Source organism: Capsicum annuum, chromosome 10 (assembly GCF_002878395.1).
Source record: "Capsicum annuum cultivar UCD-10X-F1 chromosome 10, UCD10Xv1.1, whole genome shotgun sequence".
Classification (NCBI taxonomy): Eukaryota; Viridiplantae; Streptophyta; class Magnoliopsida; order Solanales; family Solanaceae; genus Capsicum; species Capsicum annuum.
This window is the reverse complement of record NC_061120.1, coordinates 205323567-205343002: the sequence shown is the minus strand read 5'-3', so window position 1 is coordinate 205343002 and position 19436 is coordinate 205323567. Positions and strand designations below refer to the sequence as shown.

Below are 19436 nucleotides of genomic sequence, written 5' to 3'. Positions count from 1 at the left end.
GTCTGCTGAAATCTGGAATGCTACTGATGCTCTGGATATCGTGCTCCTAAACCTATAGCATAAAATAAAACACCATAGCACAAATGCATTAGTACATTGGAATGTACTGGTATGCAAGTGAGGTAGGCTGAATGCAAAGGATTCATATGCATGAACAATACTAACTGAATGAATGATATAAACGTGAGAAAACATGCATAAATACATAACTAAAACTGAGATCCTGATAAGGCTGGATACTAGGTCTGACTACTGAGTCTACTGATAATATGGATTCACTGATATCTGAGTTTATGAATACTGGATACCAAATAACTGAGTTTACTGATCCTTATATTTGAGTCCCTGATAAGTGAGGAACCGATACTGTATTGCTGAGTACTGAAGGACTGAAACTATATTACTGATACATGAATAAATGTTTCTAATAGTTCTGATTATGAAGAGCTGGTCTGGTTGATTGTATATGGCAGTCCTAAAGTTGAATACTGATAACACAATTTCTGATAACTAATATAACTGATAACATAAGTGACTGTATCTGACAATCCTGAATCTGATAGAACTAGTTGAGTTCCATACTGTATCTGAGTTGACTGTATCAGACATTCTATATTCTGATGAACTATCTGAGTTCTATTACTGAGAATGAGATTGAGACTGAAATTGAGACTGTGGGAGATAGTCATCTAACTGACATATCCCGAAACTGAACTGGTGGGGTCCAACCTGTAAACTCAGCTGGAAGGGTGTCAGTATCGTGCCACGGGTAAAAACAAGCTATGAGTATACCCTCGCTGACAAGGAGCTCTTTCATCAACCTCTCTTTGTAGGTAACCCAAATGAGATGTATGTAGTCCCTAAACGCGTAGGGTGTATCTCAACCTACGCTGGTTACGTAGTTTTGGAACACAAGGATTGCTTCTAAGGATCACACCCTCCACTGAATAACAGGTGATTCCCTATTCTTGGGTTCACTCGGTGTTGAATCCTACTCCCAACTGAATATACACTGAAATGATTAACTGAATGGAGCTGATACTGATGGTATAGTTTAGCTGAGCTAAACTGAGTGTACTAAATTCCGTTGACCAACAGAATACTACTGAGATCTGAGGACTGACTAAGAGTATTGAAGTTACTAAAATTACTGAGAATACTAAAGTTTTCCAGATTACTGAGTACTGAGATCATTGGGATTACTGAACTACTGGGATTACTGAGATTTCTGAGATTTCTGGGTTGCTGAGCTTTCCTGAGTCACATGACTGACTGAGTTTTATGGATCATGGCTTGACTGAGGATATCGTAAAAACATGACACTGGCTCATGGCACACAGCTATATTTTTTGGGTACAAGTACCCCCAAAACTCAATAGAAGGAAACTGACACAACATGACTTGACTCTTCTTGAACACATGACCAATATTCATAATTCATAATAACATAAGTTGGGGTATTTTATACTACACATAGTTCTAAAGGGAATGCATATAACAACATGCCATAAGTCCATCAATTTAGTTTCATGAACATTCCATTAACAATCATAATGCATAACAATATATAGAAGTCACTGTTTTCATAAGGTTGTAGCATGCATTTGTCATTTAGGTACATGATTTCTAGTCTTTTAGGCATTTTATCAAACACCTTACATGCACAACTTAGGCATAGGTATAATCAACAAATTATTCATCATGAACAACCAAATTTACATGTTTCCAACCTATATGATATCATAGATTCATAAAAACACATAAATATTACAATCTTGGGAATCATTCAACATCAACAACATGAACATAATCCATTCACCATATAAATATCATGATATAGAATTTAAAAAGGGGTTCTTGAGCTTCATGGATGAAAGGAATCCATGAATAAACACTATGCATACCTTAGTTCTTAATTTTATGAAGTTTGACGGAGAGAAATTCTTGAACTTGAATCTTCTATGAAAAACCCTAATGTGTTCTTGAGAGGATTTTGAGAAAATAGAGTATATTTTGATGTAATGAAGGCTCAATTACGTGTTTATGGGTATATATACGGGTGGGAAAGGACCAATTTGTCTTTGGAGACACAGAAGTTGAATGCAGCAAAATTTGGACCAAGGCTACAGCCTGGGCGGTGCCTTGCTAGTCCCATGGGAGGACCAGGGCGGCGCCTTGCTTAGAGCCTTGGCTAACCTGGGCGGCGCCTTCCTTGTACATGGGAGAAGCTAGGTGGTGCCCTTCAAGCGCCTTTAGCTACTGGTTTGCAAATCCAAACATGGCCTTACACTATCCGAAAAATTTCAAAACTTACCCGAGATGTACTACGACCTTTCCCCATCGCAATGCAACTTAAAAATCAAAAAATGGAGGTCGAGAAGGTCGTCAAATAAATTCCCAAAGTTTGGAGGCTTGAAATGAGACTAAGTCTTGAACACTTAGGATAGCTTTATGAAGCTTAAGGAGCTGTATTTTGACGCATGAATTTGCGGGATCTTACATGAATCCATTTTATCCTAGGAGGAAAAATTCCACAACCTCGGGTACTTGAGAAGAATTAATTCCTTAAGGACACTCCATGAATTCGGAGTACTTGGCTCTATTTCTACTTCATCTTGTTTCTTTAAATAACACACTTTTTTTAAAGTTCTTGATGAACTTATGTTGAAGGTGTTAAAACTTCGTAAGTGTTCTTGATATAATCTTGAACTTATGTTGAAGTGTTTTTTCAAACATATAGATTGTGTACCCGAAACAACATTAAACACTTAGAAATCAGAACTCCCCTAAACAGCATCCATCTGCTCAGTGTTATTACAATTATTTGACGGCTCTGTGATGCTCTTTCTTGCAATTTAATTATAAAAATTATTGTTGATTAATTAGCCCAATCATATATATAAATAGAGGGGATGGGGTGGGGGCGATAGTAAAGCAGAAGAGAGCGGAGAGAAACCTTGGTGAGCTGAGTTAGGAGGTAGACAGTGCATAAAACAAGCCATTATACATAAACAAAATACTCAAAACTTAATCTCAACTGGCAAATGAACAATTTAATTTTGAGTATGTACGTCTAGACACTTCGACTCGTCTTCACTATGTCAATTGAAGACTCTAACTTACAAAATAATCATCTAGACACTTTCAAAATTTATGTTCCCTGAATTACACGTGTTTAGATGTTATTGAGATCAAGTTGAAGGTGTCTAGACGTGCTCACTTACAAAATGAGGCTAAGTTTGAGTATTTATTTATATACTAGATGCAAAGCCAGGTATAAGCATAAAACATAGCCTCGACAGACACTGAAATTAAAAAAATACTCTCGGCATGAAACAAACACGTCAAAAAAAGTTTTAAACTCCAAAATACCCACAACATGGAACAGACACGTAGAGGTGCATGTTTGTAACCTCTTATTAGTAGAGGCATCTTTTCTATTGCTAATAACAATTTGAACTTTTGTAATGGATTTTTTCATCATCATCTTCTTCTGTTGAGGTTTTGCCTTTTGTAGCACAACTTTGGGGATTGGACTTCTTCATCTTCGATTAATTGAATGAATGGTCTACCCAACTTTTATTATTAGGAGTAATAACTGTTAGAGTATGTGCCCTACTGATTGCTTATTTTAGCCTGACAGTTGCCTATTAATAAAACAGGTTGTCAAACGTATTCCTATCTAGCTAAAACAGTAAGTACATATCCGGCTCAAAGAGGTGTAAAAAATACAACTTGTACCTCTACAGGATTTAACCCCAACTTCACTAAAATAATTGAGCCTCAACAATCAACAAATTACTAGACTCTTGTAATCTATGAATTAAACTCTTAACTCTTATTTCTGCAAAAACACAAACCTTTCCAAGGTGAGTTTTCCCAAGTCTTCGAGTTCCCAAACTTGAAGACAATGCTCCTAACTCAGTTTATACTTCACTGAGACTTGAAAACAATACAACTCAAGAACCAACCTAATATATAAAATCTAAGACTCCTTAACTCTAAGTAATAGGAACAGGTTCAACTCAGGTGATTCAAGCTTTGGAACTTCACAGATAATCTGTTGCTATCTTTATAAGTGCGTGCGTAACTAAATGATTTACTCCCTTGATATATAACAACTCTCCACAGAGTGGTTCAATTTCATCAGTTTTCTACCTTGCTATGGACTCTTAACGCAACTCAGTTTGTTGTCTGTTTAGAGTTCTTTTTCAACGCAAACTTCAAAGTCCTCCTTCAAGTAAAACTCGTTGCATAGGTAAAACTCTTTCTTCAACTTATCAATAAAGTATTGTATTCAACTACAACTTCTTCTTTATCGCACGTGATTCATCAAGAGAACTTATCCATCCTGCATTCAACAACGTAACACTTGTCCGCTTTCCTTAGTTAGGTCTGTCCTTTGTATTCATGTAATTGGACCAGCTTGAGTGACATATTTCATTTATATGTCAATCATCAAAACTTCATTGATCAAACAATAACATAATAGGGAAACAACCTAAGTAAAATAATCCTAGAAATTTCATGGTTCTCCTATTTTGATATTTATTAATAATAATAAATGTGTCTTTTCCTTTAGCCTCAGACGGTATTTATTCCCTTTGACTTTGGACATGCACAAGTAGACAATTTAACAATTATAAAGTTTGAATACGTAGACACACGCATCCTGTGTTGCAAATTGTTCTAACTTTTCTTGATCTTCTCAGTGTTTTTAGCGGGATGGATTTGATTTTATATCATTATCCAATGATTTTAAACGTTACATGTTTAATTTTATCTGCATTATCATTATCTTAATTAGAATTTGAAGCATATGGCTATTGGCTAATTAAGCAATGATATCAATATATCATCTTACGCTTATATTTGGTGGTGGATGCGCATTCTGTTTTTATTATTGGTAATTTACTTAAAGAACTTAATGACCTTAGGAAGATTATGAATTATGAAATGCGTGCAAAATTTAGAATTGAAAAAAGTAAATATTAAAACAAGGATGAGATTTCAGATAAGTTAATGGGCACCTAAATAATAGAATAAAGACATCAAATATATACTTAATAGTTTGTAATGTTGGTGGGAAAGACGGCCAAGAGCCTTTTTGAAGGCTTTCCACGTAAACAACGAACTTTAGAGTGAATAATTACATTATCCGTCTCAATTTATATAATGAGTGAATAATTACATTATTCGTCTCAATTTATATAATGGTATTTGACTGACACAAAATTTGGTGGAATAATACACCTCAGTGCTCACGCTAGAAATTGGAAATGACATTTATGAGATTGAGGTGAATTTTAAATAATAATAATAATTAAAAAAAGACGAGATGCATTTTTTTAATTTTTTTGGGTCCAACTTGTTTGTGACTTGTGATCATGAAAATTGTGTGGACTTGATAAAACATCTCACTTGAAAGAGAATTTTCATCTACTCAATTGGAATGACTCTTATCCTTGCTTATCTCTTTACGGATTAGTTCCTCTTGGCTCGTATTATCCCGTATTTTATTACAAGTTCTTTTAGTCTTTACAAGAATACATACAATGACCTGTGTCTTTTGATGACTTTAAGAAACTTGAACATATACCTTGACATGTGCCTTTTGATGAATTTGAGAAGTTTAAACATATATTTTTGACATGTGTCTTTTGATGAATTTGAGAGACCTTTGAATTTGGGAAACTTGAACATGTGCCTTTTGCTATATTAATTCTTTGAATTGTAGAAGAAGTGCTAGCTCCTTTGCCTTGACTCAGATATATTTGTGTTGTCCCTTATTGACTCATTATATTGCAATATCTAATTTCATTATCTGCTTTGAAAGGTGAGATTTCTTTCTTGATGTTGACTTTCCTGATGATTTTTATCAATGCTCACGCTAGGAATTGGAAATGACATGAGATCGAGGTGAGTTTTAACAACAAAAAAAAAAACCATTGTATTTCCAAGTGAATTTTAAAATAATAATAATAATTGAAAAAATAACGAGATGTATTTTTTTATTTTTTTGGGTCTAACTTCTGCGACTTGTGAGCATGAAACTTGTGTGGACTTGATAAAAGATCTCACTTGAAAGCGAATTTTCATCTATTTAATTGAGACGACTCTTATCCTTGCTTCTCTCTTTACAAATTAATTCCTCTTGACTCATATTCGCATGTATTTTATTACAGATAGTCGTTCCCCCGTTCTTTTAAGTTTTTACAGGGATACACACAATGATTCAAGAAATTAAGGTGATAAACATACAAATGTGTTGGTTTCCAGTGTGTTGGGGAAAATCATCTGCACTTGGGTATGTTGTTGTTTTGGAAAGTTACCTATGGTTGATTTTACTTGATCGTTAGTGTATAAAACTTAAAACTCGGTGAAGTAGGAGATAGTAATATGTCCAAAATGGATATTTAACCTGCATCTTGTTGTCTCCTTTCCCTCATAAGAGTGGACAACTCAAGATGTCTATACCATCAGATTCTTTGTATTTCTACAGAAAAAAAAAAAAACTAATATAATTGGACAGATTTAATTATTGTCTTCAGAGGTCCATGGCGCATAACAAGAACATAGGTTTGAGCTGCAAAAGTACATATGATGCTCCATTCTGCTTTGTTCATATGACCAACTTGGAATCCCATCCAATAATGTTACTTCATTTGCCAAAGAATCAGCAGAGTAACAATCACCTTTTTCAGAAAAAGAGTCATCACTGTTGGATGAATTAAGGACAGTAGCGCGGTTCGAAATTGATGACTTTTGTTCTGAATTACTTGTATTATCTTCAAAGCATTCTGTCAAATGGAAAAACTAATCATATATGAGAGAGGGCACAGTTGGGGAACAGACACAATATCAACAAGCAGAGTATTTTAGCAGACCTTGTTCATAAACAGGTGCTTTCTTTCTCAAATGACTTCTCCAGTAGTTCTTGATTTCATTATCAGTTCTTCCAGGCAATTGTTTTGCAATCTTTGACCACCTATAACATTGATAAAACTTTAGTACTAATAAGCCAACGCGGAAAAATCTTTAGCCTTGAAATGCTGAAGATAAAATTCCATAAATAAAAAGTATATCTCCTCTAACAGCTTAAACTTTGAGATAAGATGATCACAACTCAATGTGGTATTAAAGTAGGCAGAATTTCATATATCCTTAAAAGCTTTGTTGTTGTGCATCTTAAAAGGTTCTAATAGAGAAGAAAATAAGCCTACTTGTTTCCAAACTGTTTCTGAAGTCGGATTATCAAACGTTCTTCATCTGCAGTAATATGACCGTGCTTTAGATTTGGGCGGAGGTAGTTCAGCCATCGCAATCTGCAGCTTTTCCCGCTCCTCTTCAACCCTGCATGGTAGCATATTTAAACAGAGTTATTCTACGCCCACTAACTCTTGATTCTGAAATCACCTCTGACTCGTGCCAGTACGAAGTTAACATTGTGTATATGCTAATCATACCTGAATCTTTTGCTAATGCATCCCAACGACGTTCACCTGAAATGGCTACAATCATAGCCAGTCTCTCATCTTCCTCTTCAAGCCACTGCCCTCTTCGAAGTTCCTCTTCTTGCATGGTTAACTGAGAAGACATTAGTGAACCATTTATGGTTGCCACAACATAAGAGAGTTACCTTATATAGGGTGAGCCAAGGTGGCAAATTGTATTAGGATAAAAAGAGAAAAAGAGTAAGCAGAAGATCTTACCTGGCAAAATAGGTGGAAAACATCAGTTTATAATGGAATACCAGCACCATCATAATAGATAATTCATCTTTTTAAGGCTTACCATTGGGTCAGCAATGGATTTATGAATCTTATGTGCATAAAGAGTGGAGTTCTATCTCCCTTTTACATCACCATTTTTGGTACAGTACACCAAGGTTGTCTGCTTAACACTACACTGTGGGCATAAAGGTTTTGTCTCATTCATCACAATAATATAAACTATAAGAACTTTAATAAGGCATGTGCTTACTTAGAAAACTCAAGATAAGCATGAGGATTTGATCCAATATATGCATCTCTTGTGGGGGCAACAAAATCTTATTGTGCTTCACAGCTTTCTCCATTGAATTGAGACACAAGACAAGTTGAATTTTACCACTATACTGTATAAACTGCTCACTTTGAAAGACCTGTAAAGACAGCCCCCAGCTTTCAAAAAAAAAAAAATGGAAAGCTTGGATCACCTTAATTAATAGTTTCGCCAGTACATTGTATCGGGCAACACATTGTTTACCATGTACTAACACTCTTTGCTTCAACTGCTTGTTTTTCTTTCTTAGTGGCAACATGGTGTTAGGATCAGCAAGTGCGTACCTCGACTATTCCACCAGGTACATCCAACCAGGACAACGCAAAGCAGTGTACAAGGATTGATTTGGCAAGATAACACTTGCTCTACCACTATTCTCATCCTCATTTAACAGTCAATACATGACAAAAGTAAGTTTCTCTATGTAGGTCTTCATTGAGATTTCTTACTTTTTCCTTGTAAGCAAGAAAAACGTACTGTAGATTCATCTACCAATGTCCACGATGAAAAGTTGAGCTTGTAATGAGAAGATACCATAGGATCATTGAATTGCCACAAAATTTCCAAGCTATGTAACTTAAGAAGTAATTAAACTTTTTCAAAAAGCCACAACTCAATGTAGCTGTCAAATGTACAATAGATTTCAAGTTTGATAATACAACGGAACTTCCTTAAATAAGCAACATTTGTAGTAGGATTTAACTGAACCGCTGATCTCTATAATAATCTTCATTAGTTTTTGACAAGCCTCAAAGTAGTTGGTATACAGCTGGTGAACTTCAGCCACTCCAACGAAAGTACTAGCGATCAATGAAAGATTTGTTCATAAGATCGACCGCGGAATCCATGAACTGCAAGCACAAAAACAATAGCGAAGTGTCAAAAAGGTAAAGCGACTCTTTGTACTTGACTACTTACATACCACAGTTCTATGTACGAATCCAGCTACAAATGTGCATCTTTGGAATAAAAGGTCTATTTTCACATTCTTGACTGTACTTCTGAATGTCTAATTGAGAAACTTATACTACCTTGGAGGAAGGGGACAACAGCAGCATCTTATTTGTTAATTAGCAAAAGCCTCTTATGTATGCATTTACACTACCTACAGTAGTTTTAGGCTTTTAGCGCTAATCCTGTATTTGTGCTAAAAAACCACTTAACATGTATGAATAATTTATCAAGAACCTAGTAACTTTCTTTTCTAGATACTAGAACATATAAACTCAATGTCGTAGCTCCGCCTCTGCATCTGGGTAGTGAAGTAAGAGGTGATTAACATATTCGAATCAACTCTACACATCCTTTTTACCTTCTCCTTTATTAGTTAGGTAACAAATACATTAGCATCACGCCTGATGGAAATACACAATTACTGCTAAAATTGATCAGTGTCCCTCTATTTACAATGGCGAAGAGTGGTGAGGTTGGTGGAAAAGTGAGAACTTGGGTAAGCAAAGATGGGTTTTCATGGTGTTTTACAGGGATCAACATATTTTTAAAATTAGACCACCTTCTGTAAAGGTTGATCCTTCAGAAAAAGTTATTAAAGAAAGACAAGTAGGTGTCACACTCTAAGTCAAAAGTTTGTGGTCAATGATTGGAAAATTTCATTTGACTACAAAACCAAACGTACATAGGCATGCACTCACGTATCTCAGTATTGTGTCTATAAGCACCAATCCCCATCAGTCTTCACTACAAATGGGAAACAACACCTTTTCGAGCCATTCTATTAGTGTTCCCTCTTCAAACTATACCAGTCTTGAATCCACAGAGCAAATATACCATGGAAAGCATGCTAACTTCCTGCAGCTTTTAGGGGCTACTCATTTGCTACATCCATATTCCAAAAATTTCGTAAGGGATGAGCAACTTGTTTTAGGCCATCAATAAATTAACTAATGAAAATCTGCTCATGCAAAGGTTATGTGGAAGGAATGAACAACTTGTTTTAGTGGCAATAAATAAATTAAATAACGAAACTAGCTTCTTTCACAAGATCTAAACCAGTCACTGGATTTGTCTCAACACCTTTGTTCTTTAGATAATTGGAACAGTAAACTAGACAAAGTAAAAATTTACCTTCCCAACTGACTTCAGTTCTCTCCCAACAGGTTCCATAAATTTCAAGTCAACTTCAATGGGCCAAACCTACATGCATATAGAAAGTAGCGTGTGTGAAAACTGAATGTTAGGACTTAATGAAAAGGCCCAAGAGAAAAGCTAAAACGTAAGTATTTTCACTAGCTCAATTCACTAAGTATCTTTCGTTTGAGCTCCCTCCCCACTCAACATGTAAAAGGAAAGGAATCTGATTTCCTTCTTTACATGCAGATTCCCTTCTTTATATCTACTGATATGCAACATTATCAATCCCTTTCCTAAAAGTACTTGGATTCAAGTCGAGAATCAACCAAATCTTTATTATACCTTACAAAGGGAACTGATAGAATTTCTAAATGGTAAGAAGATTTCAGTATCACCAACTTAAACCCCCCACTGCAGAGTAGTTCTATCATTTAAAAGATGCAGCCATCAACTGCAACATAGAAATGCTCGCACTTGGATGAACCTACATTAAGCTAAAAATAAGAAGCACTAATGGAAAAAGGGATACAACAGACAACACGACCTGCTGGATGAACTACATAACATAACCAGCAAAAGTAGATTCTTTTTGTTTTTCTTTCTACTTCTTTTCATTCTAACACCTAGACATGAAAATATGACCCCTCATATGTTTCACAGTGAGCATATCAATCTCTAATTACCTTTGTCCTACAAGCTAAGCAATAGCAAGTTAGCAACGACTAGATTACATCCACAAGCCTATGTTAAAAAATCAGCAGTCCTCTCAAAGGATCTAACCTAATGCTAAGTTTCTTAATTTAGAATTCTATATAAATGCTCACAATAAAAGGCTAATCAGTGCAGCATCAGACTGATCAGAAGTCTAAGATAGAATTTACCATCTTTACAGGTTAACTCTATTACATTCTCCAACGAAGTCATAGTTACAGTAGAAAAGCAAATCATTTTGGGTTCCACTGGTAAGAAAAATCTGGTCTTTGAAAACTATTTGTCATCTCAAACGCACAACAGATAAGATAAAAAGAACAAGTCGAATTTTGGAAACAGATAGAAGCACCTTAAACCCAAGAAGCTTGATAGGTGGATTCTGTCCAGGAACGATGCAATCAGGGCCTGCTGCTTCTACAATTGCCTCCGTTCCCAATCCGCTTCCAATTGGATCTGGATGCTGCAATTCCCATCGATAAGAAACACAAAGATTACATCTTTCGAAGTAAATTCCATAGCCTCTTACCATTTCCACACCACCACCACCACCCTCCCTCTCCCCCTATAAACTCACACAGAACGAAAAGAGAAAGAAAAAGAAAATATCACTCGAGCAACTCAAACCATGCACAGCCATATAAAAATCAAAGAAACGTGATTGCGAATCTGGCTGATGAAACCTGCAACTTTTTTGTTGGGAATTGCAAATGTTTTAATGGAATCTCAACTCCAACTCCAACTCTTTTTATTTTCCGGGCTAGCTTTCTTGTAACTCAACTAATTCCTCAAGATACCTCCCACCAGTAACAGTAGCAGGTAACTCCAAACCCCACTCTTAAAGCTAGACTAGATATCTAGTTAACTTGTTTAGCTGGATACCTACCGCAGACAAATTTTGTATTTTGTTAGTTCCCTGAGCATCTATGTACCGGACAGCTAACACATCTCTTTTGTAATTTCTGCATCTTTCTTTATGCCCATTAATAAAATTACTTTACAAAAGAAAATCAGATACAACTGCAAAAAGAGGAAAACTTTGGCGCCTAGTATCTTCACCAGAACTCCAGTACTCCCTCCTTTTCCTTTTTACTTGTAATAGTTACCTTTCCAAGACGTTAAACGATATGAGCTTCATATTTTTCAACATATTTATAAGAGAATAATTGCTAATTAGCTTTTAAAATTAGTCAAATTAACTCTCAGTAAGTGAAACGTGACAAGTATTTTGGAACAGATGGAGCTTCGTACGCATAATAAAACAGAAACGAATGTTCTCAGAAGAAGACGGCAAGAAAAAAGTAAAGTTTTCTGACCTTCATGATGGAAAGAGCGTAATCGGAATGGGGATTTTGAGGAATACGAAGAATAGGTGAATAATGAATTTTAGGGATGGGTTTTGCACCAGATGAAGCTCTCCATGGTGCATCTTTCTGTAAGGCAGCGGCTCCTCCTCCACCCATTCACGCTACTAAGCAAAAAAAGATCCCTTTTTTTTTTCTAATTACAAAATTGAAAATTTTTAGCGATGAATGAAAAAGAAAACAATGAAGAAGAAGAAGCTGAAAACTAGAAAACGTTAACTACAATAAGTGGCACTCACTGGATATCCCTATCCCTTTTATTTCTGTGTTTTCAGTAGACGGACGCTATCTCTTTTTATCACACAAAGATTTTTTTTTTATATAATTTCTCATATATAATAAAAGTGAAAATCTTTTATTACAACGTTATATTACAATTTAAAAAAAAAAAGCACTCTACGGGTGTGTTTGGTGTGATCGAAAATGTTTTATAAAAAATATTTTCCCATTTTCTTTTATTTGGTTGTAAAAAGGTATTTAAAAAATATTTTTCAAAGCCACTTGTTTTCCTTATTTTGAGGGAAAATGACTTCCCTAATAAGTCAAGGAAAGTCATTTTCCAGACAAAGAACTTATACGCTATACACTTCTCTTCTTCACCTTCAACAAAATCGACACACAAGCACAAATTATCGTTGTTTCCAAATTTAGGACTTTCTCCCCTTTCATTCTCTCTTCTCCCCATTGCAAGAATTTCAAAGGTATGTTCATAACTAATTTCTATTATGATGCTTGGTAAAAAAATTTCTTCAATTCTTTCTTTTTTACTTGTTTGGGTTTCTAATTTGGGGCCAATTTTATTCAAAAATTGAAATTTGAATTTCTAATTTGAGTTCAATTTTGTTTGTTTGGGTTTATTTCTTGATAAGGCTTGAGTTGCTATATTAATACTACCATTATATTTACAAGTAAAAATTGAACATAATTCCACTACACAAGAAGGAGGAGCTGGTTTCTATTAGGAGCTGATTTCTATCACAAGAAGGAGGAGTTGGTTTCATCTTTATGTTTTATCCCAACTTCGACTATTGGGCAAAAAAGCTTCAATTTTTCTTCCATATTATGTAAAATAGTACAAACAAAAATCTATATGTTATTGGATTTGGTGGGTTAGAGTTTCTTGGGAGAAAAATTAACTTACCTTTTTCATTTCTTACATAATTTTTCTATCATGTTGAATAAATTTTCTTATTTTTATTATTATTAAACCAAATAGTACTAGTAGAAAAAGATGCATAACGTAATTGTGGCATAGTGGGTTTTGGTGGTATTTGGGTTGTAGTTTAGTTAAAAAGTATGAGAAAAATAGAAAAAAAGGAGACAACTCTCGACTTTTATGGAACTTTGAATTAACTCTAACTCTATCAGATCAACAGTTGGTACTCAGTAACTTTGTAATTGGAACAAGATAGTTACAACTCACAACAGTATGATCTTTTTTCTGCAACTTTTTTTTCTTTGGGAAAAAAAGAAATTTTTTTGCTTGTTCGAAGATCTAAGTGCTTAATTGGAGTTGAGCCGGTGGTCTATCGGAAACAACCTCTCTATTTCACATTTGACGTAGTAGTATGGACTGCGTACACTTACCCTCCTCATACCCCACTTGGTGTGAATATACTGTGCATGTTATTGTTGTTGTATATAGTAAACGAAATGTAAAAAATAACATTGGTCACTACAACAGATGAGTTCGACTAACCAAGATGAAGATGATGCAATAATTGGAGTTGCAGTTACATCTGCTTTAGCTACCGGATTTGCAATAATTGTTGCCTACGAACATTAAAGTAGCATTCCCAGAGAACCATATGTTAATAAAGATCAAGAAAGAGAATTTTACATGAATAGTATTTTGAATGGAAGTGATGTTCACTGTGTAGGTCAGATAAGAATGAGTAACCATGCATTTTATGAACTATGCAATGCTCTTAGAAGGAATAGTTTCTTGTGTTCAACCAAAAATATGTTTGTTCAAGAACAAGTGCTGATATTTTTAGAGATTGTTGGTTTTAATGAACGATTTATAAAGATTGGATCACACTTTTATAGGTCAATCGAGTCTATTCATCGATGCTTCCACACTGTGCTTCAAGCAGTTTTGAAGCTCTATCCAATCCTTATAAAATCACCGGATGGAACCGTCCAATCGGAGATAATGAACAACCATCGGTATTATCCCTGGTTTACCGTAAGTGACATACTAAAATTTTATATTTTAAGACATTTTGTTAAAAATACTACATATTATTAACTTAAGTTGTGTATAGGATTGTGTAGGAGCAATAGATGGAACACATGTGCTCGCATCTATCCGTATTAAACAACAAAATAGATTTTGTGGTCGAAAAGGCACAACAACACAAAATGTATTAGCCGCCATTAACTTTAATTTAAAGTTCACGTATGTGCTTGCTGGTTAGGAAGGATCTGCACATGATTCTCGCATATTAAATGACGCGTTGGAGAGACCACATGGTCTCCAAATCCCACAAGGTATCTTATTCAATATAAACTAGTTTATATGAAACGTAGGTGAACAATATATATTAATTAACTTTAGTTTGACTCTGTAGATAAATACTATCTTGTAGATGTAGGATATGGACTTCGTAAAGGGTTTATTCCTCCTTATCATAGAATACGCTATCACTTACAAGAGTAAAGTGATTGTCCTCCCCCAAAATAAAAAAGATCTATTCAATCTTTGTCATGCATCATTGAGATCCTCGGTTGAACGTGTCTTTGCTATTCTAAAGAGACGATTTCGTGTGATTGATAATAAAGCTTTTTGGGACTTTAAGACACAAGTGAATGTGGTATTAGCGTCGTACATTTTACATAATCACATAGTTGATTTGGATCCAAATGACATGATAATACAAGAAGTAGATATTGAAGCAGTAATTCAACCTCAAAATGTTCAAATTTCTCAAAATTCTCAGGGAATTCAAAGCTATCAAACACAAAGAGAAAGGCGTGAAGAAGTTAGACAATTATCATCAAAAAGAGATGCAATTGCTCATGCCATGTTTATAAATTATGATAGATGGAGGAATGAGGGTCTTTAGTGTATTAAGAAACTTTTATAGCTAAATAGATAATGCTGCTTGTTTTTACTTCTGATATTTTTTTATTTCTTCATCTTGTTGTAGTAATTGGGTAGATCTTGTATGAAAGAAATACTTCTATGGCTCATTATTATTTGTAAACTAGCTTTGAGTGTTCTATTTACTGCTCTTTTTCTTTGGTATATGTAGAGTTCACACGTTTTTGCTAATTTGTATTTGTGTTCTGTTGAGTATGAATTGTTCACTTACAGTTTCTTGACTTGTAACAGTAAATCATGGGGGAAAAAGGAGAGAAATATTTTAGGTGGTCAAAACCAATGAAATATTTGATGTTTTAGATTCTAGCTGATGAAGTAAAGCAAGGGAATAAATCGACTAATCAGTTTAAGGCCAGCTCATTTAATTGTGTTTCAAATGCCATCAACGAACAACTAGGAACGGACTGTTCATCTAAGCATGTGGAGAATCATCTTAAAACAATAAGAAACACTTTGACTACAATCCAAACTCTACTAAACAAAAGTGGTCTTGGATAGGATGACAACTTGAAGATGATTACGGCCAGTCCCGAAGTCTATGCGGTCCATATTCAAGTAAAATATGCTTATTTGCTTTACCTGGTATTGATTTCTTTTGTGATGATTAGTAGTTCTATTACTTTATTTTGTTGAATGAAATTGTGTGTAAATTTCCACGTGGCGAGGTAGCAATTATTTTCTTGTGGTACCTTTTTTGAAGAGTCTGATTGGTTATATTTTAGATAAAAAAAATCTGTTGTTGTGGTATGGTGGAAATACAACTTTTGATTTGTTGTATTGGGCATTATCTGATAAGGAATAAGTAATAGTGAGTGGATCATTAACAACTCCTACTCTCCCCTCTTTGGCTGGTCAAGTTTGTACGACACGTTCTGCTTTGTATGTAAATAGATATACAATAGACATATTAAAGTATTCTGTGAAACATTGCTAAATTCCTACCTGCAAATTGTAAAACTTAAGTGCATTAACACCTACCTTCTGTTTGTTTCTGCACTTAATGGTACCTTATATACAACAACAACATTACTAGGAATTTGCTATGGTGTTCAATTTACATTTTACAACAATGGTCCCAACAGCATCTGAGCTGTTTGGTCTCAAGCATTTGGTATAATTTTCAATTTTATGTCGCTAGGGAACCCATTAGGTGCTTATCTCTTCTTCGGTCTCCTTGTCGGGTTTCTCTATGATAACGAGGCAGCCAAGCAGCATAATTTCACTTGTTGTGGGTCCTCATTGCTTTAGATCCACGTTCCTGATTCTTGTCGGAGTATGTCGTGTAGGAACGATTTCTTAGTATTGTTCTCACCATGAGAATAAAACCCATTTACCAAATGCTATATGCTGGAGGATTGTTTCGGTTCCCTCAAAGTTCAAATCATTTAGGTATTTTAGAACTCCTCAAATAAGAAAAATCATAAACAAAAACCTTCTGCCCTCTCAGAAATTTCTTTTATCTCTCACCAATGTCTTTATACCAGAATGAATCTGAAAAAAAATAGTCTGTTTTGGAGAAAATTCAACTATGGAATCTATAGTAGTAGAAAAAAACTATGGATTTGGTAGAGTACAAAATTGAAAGAAAGTAAAAGAAGTTATGTTGGTAGGTATCTTGCAGATACTCTCTACTTTCTTTGTTTCACATTTGGGGGACGAGCAAAGTATACGAACTGAAAAATGTTTGATATTTTTCTTTTCGGAACTAATGGTGTCAATATTAAAGTTAGAACTACCAAACAAATATTGCACCAAGTCAACAAACTTATGTTTTATGAAATAAACCCTAAAGTATTTTTGTCTGGTTAATTTATGTTTATTTTATATATTCAGGAGTTACTTTTTGAGTAATACCAATTTATATTGTGAATAGTTTCTGATAGCAGTGACAAAAGTCATCTATATATACATTGGATAATGTTCCTAAGAGATTGTTGGCTTACCATTTGTGCTTGAATACTTCAATAATTTCTGTCATAAAGATGTAGTACAACACTTCTATAGCCACGAATCATATGAGCAAGAAAATCAAATGTAAGATCTATTTATTTAGCTCAATTAGAAGGATTCTAAACTAAATATGATAATTTATTTAGCTCGTTAATCTTGAGCCGGGGGTCTATCGAAAACAGCCTTGCTACTTCTCCGGAGGTAGTGGTATGGACTACGTACATCTTATCCTCCCCGAAGCTCATGTGAAGGTTTGTTATCCAGTCCTGCCATCATTCCTCTTTTGTAGAATAAACTCTCAGGAAGATCTTTTCACTATGTGGATTGTTTACCCCAAAATCATGTTGCTTCAGTGGTCCTGCTATTTAATCTTTAATGCCTTTTATTGGTCGCAGATAAGGGCCTGTAGTATTCTATTCCTTAGTAAAGAAACAAATAAACATAGATAATTAGTATTGGGCATTATCTGATAAGGAATATGTCGGCATATTACTTTGTTTAACTAATTGATTGATATAATCTTTGTATTGTAGGCACATCCCAATCATGACAAGTCCATGAACAAAAAAAATTAAAATGTTTGATGAAATGTCTCTTGTGTGTGGAAATGATCGGGTTAGGGGAGATTGTGCTAAATCATTTAAAGATATCGATTTGGATAGTTTTTCTGAAAAAGATAATGACCTTGAAGGACCATCCATCGAAAAGGATGTGCAAGTAACCGAAGCTTCTCAAATCAGAGCAAGTCACAAAAGAAAAAGTTCTTTTGAGGTGAAAGATGTCGTAGGTGATATATCAATAAAGTTTGAAGAAGTGGCAACGACAATCGGTAGAATGGTTGATAGTCGTCTAGATGTGACAAAGTTGTATGAAGAAGTTATGGCAATGGAAGGTTATAATGAAGAGCTCCTCGGTGATGCTTTTGATTATTTGGTGCAAAGCGACACTTTAGCTAAGGCATTCATGGTCAAAAATCAAAGTCTTTGTAAGGTATGGTTGGAACGATTCAAGCAACAACAATAGTGACACCTATTGGTTGGTTTAGTTTCATAGGATTTGGAAGCAATTATTATTCGCATGCTTTTGTTTTTGATAATGTATCATGTATTTGCTTCCAAACTTCTCTTTTTTCATTTATTTTTGATAATATATCATGTATTTGCTTCCAAACTTCTCTCTTTTGTGCATTTGTGGGAATTGATTAGGAAGCTTGAATTATATAAGTAATAGTTGCTTAAATTTTAGTGTCTTGTAATATTTTCATACTCGATATTGATATTATTTGCTATGCTTAAATTAGTTCCGACAGAATGTTGAGTTGCTTGATATGTTAGTTAATTGTTTGACGGTATTTTTCAAAAAATATTTTTCCCTCTCACCAATCAAATAACTTAAAATAATTTTAAAAAAAATATTTTTCATTCACCAACCAAACACCATAAAATATTTTTTGAAAAATATTTTCCACCAACCAACCAAACATGAGAAAATAAGTAGAAAATCAACTTATTTTCCATGAAAACATTTTCCATGGAAAACATTTTTCATCTTACCAAACACACCCAAGTAGTTTACAAAATTAATCATCTCTGTTATGATATATATCAATTATAGTGATGTCTATCAGGATTTGATTTATTTCTCTTTTAATGTGAAACTAGGGGCAAATTCCTCCTATAAATAGAAGGGCTTCCTTCATTGTAAATCATCCTCAAGAGAAGAAATAAGAATCACTCTCTCTATTCTCTCTATTCTTCTTATTTATTCTTTCTTGTTTTATAACACGTTATCAGCACGAGACTCTACCGTCTCAAATTTGAAGGTTAAGGCTAAGATATGGATAATTTTCAAGAAGACATGAGACTCTACCGTCTCAAATTTGAAGGCTAAGGCTAAGATATGGATAATTTTCAAGAAGATATTTATTTTATTGATTCTGGCACTACACATACGATATTCAAAGACAAGAAATATTTCTCTCATCTAAACATGGACAAGATTAATCTTACTACAATTTCTGGTATTGCTAATTTGATTGAAGGCTTCGGAAAAGCCATTATAATCTTTTCCAAGGAAACTAAACTCATCACAAACAATGTCATGTTTTCTCCTAAGTCTCGGAGAAACTTGATGAGTTTTAAAGATATCCGTGAAAATGGTTATCATATCAAGAC

General features: G+C 34.5%; 3 protein-coding genes and 1 pseudogene across 9 annotated transcripts; 2 read left to right on the top strand and 2 right to left on the bottom strand.

Moving 5' to 3' along the window:
• Nucleotides 1–6400: 6400 nt before the first annotated feature.
• On the bottom strand, nt 6401–8462 carry LOC107843587 (transcription factor MYB27-like). 6 transcript variants are annotated; one of them, XM_047397238.1, is made up of 6 exons: nt 7984–8301; nt 7795–7908; nt 7467–7587; nt 7224–7353; nt 6888–6988; nt 6401–6800 (listed from the first exon to the last, which is right to left on the bottom strand). In XM_047397238.1, exons 2-6 carry the CDS (start codon nt 7795–7797, stop codon nt 6535–6537), a joined length of 621 nt encoding a protein of 206 aa, XP_047253194.1. In that variant the 5' UTR covers nt 7798–7908; nt 7984–8301; the 3' UTR covers nt 6401–6534. The 6 variants fall into 6 exon arrangements, with proteins under 6 accessions (XP_047253194.1, XP_047253192.1, XP_047253191.1 ...); XM_047397236.1 differs by adding an exon at nt 8328–8462 and having other exon boundaries at nt 7467–8143; XM_047397235.1 differs by having other exon boundaries at nt 7467–8143; nt 8248–8382.
• Nucleotides 8463–8592: 130 nt separating this feature from the next.
• LOC107843588 lies at nt 8593–12559 on the bottom strand. 2 transcript variants are annotated; one of them, XM_016687911.2, is made up of 4 exons: nt 12159–12559; nt 11195–11305; nt 10129–10197; nt 8593–8894 (listed from the first exon to the last, which is right to left on the bottom strand). In XM_016687911.2, exons 1-4 carry the CDS (start codon nt 12303–12305, stop codon nt 8844–8846), a joined length of 378 nt encoding a protein of 125 aa, XP_016543397.1. In that variant the 5' UTR covers nt 12306–12559; the 3' UTR covers nt 8593–8843. The 2 variants fall into 2 exon arrangements, with proteins under 2 accessions (XP_016543397.1, XP_016543399.1); XM_016687913.2 differs by lacking the exon at nt 10129–10197 and having other exon boundaries at nt 12159–12535.
• Nucleotides 12560–13890: 1331 nt separating this feature from the next.
• On the top strand, nt 13891–15274 carry LOC124887878. Its single transcript, XM_047397798.1, has 4 exons — nt 13891–13974; nt 14256–14375; nt 14627–14699; nt 14844–15274. The coding sequence occupies exons 1-4, from the start codon at nt 13891–13893 to the stop codon at nt 15272–15274; spliced, it is 708 nt and encodes a 235-aa protein (XP_047253754.1).
• A 317-nt stretch (nt 15275–15591) lies between these two features.
• On the top strand, nt 15592–18285 carry LOC107844577 (annotated as a pseudogene).
• The last annotated feature ends 1151 nt before the right edge of the window (nt 18286–19436 follow it).

Bases quoted from the DNA above. Each gene is read 5' to 3' on its own strand.
- LOC107843587 (XM_047397236.1), bottom strand. From the start codon at position 7,599: ATGTCTTCTCAGTTAACCATGCAAGAAGAGGAACTTCGAAGAGGGCAG. The intron at 7,354-7,466 runs GTATGATTAGCA...GCTACCATGCAG, and splicing joins TGCATTAGCAAAAGATTCAG to GGTTGAAGAGGAGCGGGAAA. The intron at 6,801-6,887 runs GTCTGCTAAAAT...TCCATTTGACAG, and splicing joins AGCACCTGTTTATGAACAAG to AATGCTTTGAAGATAATACA.
- LOC124887878 (XM_047397798.1), top strand. From the start codon at position 13,891: ATGAGTTCGACTAACCAAGATGAAGATGATGCAATAATTGGAGTTGCA. The intron at 13,975-14,255 runs GTTGCCTACGAA...ACACTTTTATAG, and splicing joins CTACCGGATTTGCAATAATT to GTCAATCGAGTCTATTCATC. The intron at 14,700-14,843 runs GTATCTTATTCA...TCCTTATCATAG, and splicing joins TGGTCTCCAAATCCCACAAG to AATACGCTATCACTTACAAG.
- LOC107843588 (XM_016687911.2), bottom strand. From the start codon at position 12,305: ATGGGTGGAGGAGGAGCCGCTGCCTTACAGAAAGATGCACCATGGAGA. The intron at 10,198-11,194 runs GTGCTTCTATCT...ATATGCATGTAG, and splicing joins TCAAGCTTCTTGGGTTTAAG to GTTTGGCCCATTGAAGTTGA. The intron at 8,895-10,128 runs GTAAATTTTTAC...TTGTGCTTGCAG, and splicing joins AACTGAAGTCAGTTGGGAAG to TTCATGGATTCCGCGGTCGA.